Below are 6,233 nucleotides of genomic sequence, written 5' to 3' on the forward strand. Positions count from 1 at the left end.
TATTTTTTTATTATTACATTATGCATGCAATTCATTTCAATTTCCTCTCTTACGAGAGAAGAATAGAGAGAAATCAAATATCCAAGAGAGAAAGATTCAATAAATTTAATGTGTTTTTATCTTTTTTTTTTACATAACAATATAAAATAATTTTAGTACATACAATAATTTCTTATTAGAGATTTATTCAAAGTAAGATTGAACACTAAATATGGACCAATAAGAATTTAAACCTTAATTCATTACGTTGTAAAAAAATAATCCATTTTTATTAAACCCAACCCTTATTAACAGTTTCTTACAATTTTAACATCACTATAATATAATTATTCTATGGTAAAATTTCAAATATATGTAAAACTATTTCAACTAAACTTATGGTAAATTTCTCGCAGAATCGAATTATTATCACACATTGGTTAACATTTAAATTCTTTATATGATTTAATCAAATTATCTTGTAATGTAAAAAACTTAAAAACATGACTGTATATTTCAGTATGTTTTATGCTTGTTCTAACGTAAACTTCATCGTCAAAGCCGTGTCCCTCAAAACAAGGCAAAGTACAGTGATTCACTTTTGCCCCAAGTTTCACAGCCCATCATCATGTTATTTTTTTTATATAAAAAAAATTAAGTGAATTAAATGCCAGAAACTTATCATTTTCATTATAGTTTCGAAGAAGATAATCAAGGATGAAATATGATACTTATCAACAAGGTAATAATTTAAGGGTTAAAAGACCCAACAAAAAGTAACCTTAAATCAAATCAGTCATAATTAAAATAATATAACATATTATAAAAAATAGTAATATTTAAATAAAAAAATCATTCGAGTCCCAAGAAAATGAAAATTTCCATCAAACCTTATACATGTCTTATACAAACATTAATTAAAAGTTTCTGACAATAACAAAATGAAAATATTAAAAATATTAATTCAAGGATTCAAATTTGATTTAGGGTTCAATATTCAAAAGAGAAAAGGAATAAAAAAATAAAATCTAATCTAATCTAACACAGGTCAACCCATTAAACCTGCCAGCTTAACTAAATTTCCTAGGTTGAAGCCGGGTCGACTGAACTGAAATCGGGTCACACCGGTCAATCCAGTGGTCACTAATGTAGGTCCATTAGGTGGTTCTCTCTTTAGATGGCAACAACTTGTATGTGTTATGAGAAAAGTAAAAAATCCCAGCAAGGCCAAATTGTACCAACACTGAGGCAGCATCCAACAAAACGAGCAGATCACAGATAGTAATTAATTAATTAAGTACAAGAGGAAAAATGCATGAAGATACTCAACCATTCTACTGTTACAAGCTAATTAATCTGGTGCTTAAATGGCAAACGATTTAGAAGGCCACCTTTCTCGGAGGAATGACCACATTTTTGTTTCCAGGAAAAGCAGTTCGAGAAATGTCTACCAAAGCCTTGAAGCTATAAGGCTCATGCATGGAAATCTCTGACAAAACCTTCCTGTTAAGCTGGATATTCTCCTTCATCAGCCCGTGCATGAAGTTCCCATAGTTAACCTGTCCAGCAAAACCAAGGAGACAAGTGACCAAGGGTCAGAACATTGATTGACCACTCTAGATGGTTACTAAACTTCTGCAGATATATCTAATCCTGCTTTAAAATTGAATGAAATTTTAAATAAAGAAGTCAAAATTCCTCCTTATCAATGCAAAACCATGTTATCATGATTTAAACCAAGCCATAAGATAAGAGCAAGTCGATGTTTGTTCAATGTGCAACTAGTGAAGGAAAAAAGTACCAAACCATGAGCCTAACTGGACTTCCCAACTCCTACTCATACACAGTATAGAGTTCATACTGGTTTGTCCAAGTCCAGTAGATATATGGCACAACCATTGACAGGCACAGAAGTGGCTGCCCTGTTTGTTAACGAGGAGGTAAGGCTACAAGGTAACCCAAAATCAAAAGCTTCAGCGAGAGAAAAAATAAACCGATTTTGCAGGTGAGTTGTTTAAATTGGCTGGCTCCACACATGAATAGAATTAAGCATACCAGCCAATGGACAAACTGAAGTTTAAACATTACGCATGACATTTTCCTCAGATTCGAGTTCTATAGAAATGCAAAATCTCTATAAAATACCAGAACTCATCTGACTTTAGACAAGGGACTCAAATGATATCATGATAGCAAAATTGTTTACGTAGGAATGCAACTTTTTTATTTTAATTAAATTCAAAAATTTAATGTTAGTGTTATGGAAATTAGATAAAGGAGGATAGGGTAGGCTTTCACTAAAAAGTAGACAGCAAAAAATTATGAAATAGAAACAATGACAGTAAAAATAGACAAGACAAATATCTTCAGTAAATATAGTTTTCCATAATTTTTTTTATGACTAAGACGAGAATATACATAGTGACACCAAGATAGAACCACACATGAACACAGATATTCAATTAAAAGAGGCTCTAGCAGAAATAGAAAAGAGAAACAAAGTTCAAGATTTTCAATCAAGTAGTAATTTGATAGCTTTACCACGCACATCTCTCCAATTAATGAAGAAAAGAAAAAATGGATGCCGAAAGGCAGACATCAATAAAATCAAACAATTCAGAACAATGTTCGATTCACGTAATGACTGCATGCAAGCCAGACCATTTCAACTACTAAAAGCCACGAACAATTCAAATTCCTTCTGAGCCAACCATATTAGTTCCAAGATCCACAAATTCATTTTTGCTTGGACCTCCTTCTTCTCTCATATCCTCCTCTTCACATCCTTAACATTTTTAAATCCACTAAAGGAAAAATCCTCTAAAAAGAAAATTCTTTATTCTTAACCAATAGATGATCATATTATCGATAATAAATGGCATGCTACAGATGAAGAACATCCCCCTGCAATCATTCTTTTGATCGAGGTGCATGTATACATGTCTATCAAATGGTTAGAAGCTTGACACACGCCAGTAAAAAATTAAAATTAGGTAAAAGTGCACTTTTTTTCCTCTAACTTCACAAAAGGTTTCAATTTGACCCTTTAATTTTATAAAGTCTCTTTTTAATCCCCTAACCCTAGCACATTAATCTAATTAACAAAAAATGTTGATGAAAGTCAGCCAGAAATGCTGAAATTGATTTTAAAAACTATGAAGTGTCTTTTGTGGCTTATTTTAATTTAAAAACTTCAAATGATTTGATTAAAAAATCAACAATTGAGAATGCTTTGTGAGCGGTTAAAATTGCCATGTCAGCATTTTCTTCCAATTAGATTAATGATGGTAAGGTTAGGGGACTAAATAGACGATTTATAAAATGAAGGATCAATTGGAAACCTAGAATAAAGTTAGATGATCAAAGGTGCACTTTTGGCTTAAAATTGAAACAAAATAATTTTAAAAAAGAAAACCCTGACTGAAGAGAAGAATGCACCACACAAGGTGGAATGCATTGATTTTACAAAACAAGTTGAAAACAGAAACTTAACTGCTACAAGTCTTGATATCAATCATTGGGATAAATCTAGTGGCTAATATGTGATGACTGCACCCTGCAAATACTGCAGGGGATCCACTCTACATTACAGAGTAGAGAATCCTTTTCTGATTCACCAACAACTAATGCTGGTAAATACATTTTCTGAAGAAACTAAGGTTCCAGATGAAGCAATCAAGAAGCAAGGAAAAATCGAGATCACTCAAGAGCAAATGATACTTTGAAATGGTTGGAACTTGGGAAACCATGGTCATTTCCTATCACGAAAAACCAAAGAAAAATTGATGACTAGAATAGTCTGTGGACAATAATCTGAGATGTGAAAAGGAGAAAATTGGCATAAATAAAAGAAAAGGGAGGCCAGTCCAGTAATATCAAAAAAAAAAAAAGTGGTGTGGAAACCCGAAAGGGGGGAACAAAGAAAGGGGAAAATGTCTTAAAACAACAAGATGAGAAAGATGGAAAAATCAATTAAACTAGCACTCCTACATGACCTTAAGGTACCCATGCAGCCTATTTAAAGGAGCCGTGCATTTAAAGTAAGACAGCAGTCAACTACCATGTGATACAATAACATTGAGAAGGAAGTCCCAAAGGCAATTATGATACTTAAAAAATCAATCCTTAACCTAGATTCATGAGATTATTCGATATATGCAAACACATTTTTGCAAGTCATAAGATATAAAAATAAAATGAATAAAGAAGACAACTAGATTAAGGAGTTACAGAAAGCTTCAAATTTTCATAATAACAACCCATTTGGATAAAATATTATACAGAAATCTGGTGCGTGGATATAGGGCAGAGACTAGTCTCTAATATGAGTAATAACTAAGAGGACTAATCCTCTGCAAACTAATAATTAGTAAGCGGGAAAAGAGGGAGTGATACATACACCATGAATGCGGGTGCCAGCATTAATCCGTTGGATCCAAAGGGAGCGCATGTCCCTCTTTTTGTTACGGCGATCTCTGTAGGAATATTGCAAGGCCTTCTCTACCCTTTCCCTAGCTATCCTTATGCAATTCTTGGCTCTTCCACGGAAGCCCTTTGCTAGCTTGAAGATTTTATCCTTGTTCATTTTCTTGTGTTAATCTAATCTGCAATCATAATTCCACTCATTCAACAGAAGATTATCAAAACGACAGTCCCAATTACCATAGTTGTATGATAGTTTTTAATACATCTGCACTTGGAATCAATAAATTAAGAACTGCTTTTAAAAACTTTTATTTCTCGAATCCATTATTAATTCTCAGAGACCACAAGCGGAATATGAGATATCTTCATATCAAAACAAATGAAAACAGTCACAATATGCTCAGAAGTCGAAGTGAGTGACCATAGGCGGACCTGTATTACACTCAGTGGGGGCATCTGCCGCCACTGAAATCTTTGGAATGTGCATAGTTGATATAATACCCGTTTAATTTTCAAGCCAAGTTATTTACAAGATCATACATCACAAATACCTCGAGAATTTTCTAAATTGATGATACTATAAAAAGATTAATAAACAGAAAGTTAATACACAACAAACCAACACTGCAACAACCAAAAAAAAAAAAATCCAAATCATACAAGTCGCTAGTAATCAAAATGAAGAGGGCAGAGGTATAATAGCCAATTGCACACCATGCAAGCAAAAAACTAGTACACAAAAAATAATAATAATAACAACAAATAAATAAACAATAAAAAATAAACTCAATCAGTACATATTCCCAATTCAAAAGCCTCAATATTCAAACGATTACACGACCAGATTCAAAGCCAAATTAAAATGAAAAAATTAAAACAAAGCAAGAAGAACAACGCCGGCAACAGATGACGCGGGGAACAAATTGGCTATTATAGACTCAAAGCCAGATTGAACAAATCAATCTCACCGGACCGAGAACAACCACGCAGGGTTCACAACGGTGGACGGCGTCCGACGGAGTGTGGAATGCTCGTCCCTCGGCGAAGCGAAGTGGATCGGCTACTCAAGAGATTCGGTTTTGTCGGGGTTTAGGCATAGGCCGAAAGTTTATTACTCAAATAACAAAAATAATTATCTCATCCATACAAAATTTAAAATAGTACTCTTTCAATTTTATTTATAAATTATTTTATATTAATTTTATTAATATCAATAAAAAAATATAAAAAATAAAAGTACTTGAAATTTTAAATATAAATTTTAAATAAAAAATAAAAAAAATAAATAATATAATATTTTTCTGTCTTCTTTCTCTTATATTTTAAGAATAATTTGTATATTTTAGTTTGAAACAAAATAATTACATCAACTGATGACTTATAAAATAGGTTAAATTTTATTTTTAAAAGGTGACTAATATATAAGGTCGGAGGAGTATTAAAAACAGTTTTCATTTTGATTCTTTTTCCTATTTCCATTCCTTTAAAAAAAATATTCAAACAATTAAAATGATTCTTAACCTTTTATCATATTGAAAAAAATAAAGTTTACTTAAAAAAAAGATGTAAAGTGGGTGGAAACATATTCTGCTACACAATTTTATGCTAATGCAAAATATATATGAATTGTGAAGATACTAATTTAAATTCTGTGTGTGTAAATATCTATTATCTTTGTATATTTTTATATCATATGTAAATATATTAAACATTTAATTTTTTATAAATATACAAACATAATAATTACACAAAACCAGAGAAGTTAATACTTAATACTCCCCCATTTAAAAATGTAAGATATTTTTAATCAAATCTCACCCCTAAATAAA

At 31.6% G+C, this 6,233-nt stretch overlaps 1 protein-coding gene across 2 annotated transcripts; it reads right to left on the reverse strand.

Moving 5' to 3' along the window:
- Positions 1–915: 915 nt before the first annotated feature.
- On the reverse strand, positions 916–5,511 carry LOC129318717 (uncharacterized). Of its 2 annotated transcripts, none has more exons than XM_054963634.1 (3): positions 5,373–5,511; positions 4,379–4,583; positions 916–1,538 (listed from the first exon to the last, which is right to left on the reverse strand). In XM_054963634.1, the coding sequence occupies exons 2-3, from the start codon at positions 4,562–4,564 to the stop codon at positions 1,359–1,361; spliced, it is 366 nt and encodes a 121-aa protein (XP_054819609.1). In that variant the 5' UTR covers positions 4,565–4,583; positions 5,373–5,511; the 3' UTR covers positions 916–1,358. The 2 variants fall into 2 exon arrangements, with proteins under 2 accessions (XP_054819609.1, XP_054819608.1); XM_054963633.1 differs by having other exon boundaries at positions 4,379–4,578; positions 5,373–5,501.
- Positions 5,512–6,233: the final 722 nt, after the last annotated feature.

The sequence above is a fragment of the Prosopis cineraria genome, unplaced genomic scaffold, assembly GCF_029017545.1.
Source record: "Prosopis cineraria cultivar Desert tree isolate PC_DT_omini unplaced genomic scaffold, ASM2901754v1 PC8, whole genome shotgun sequence".
NCBI classification, from domain to species: domain Eukaryota; kingdom Viridiplantae; phylum Streptophyta; class Magnoliopsida; order Fabales; family Fabaceae; genus Prosopis; species Prosopis cineraria.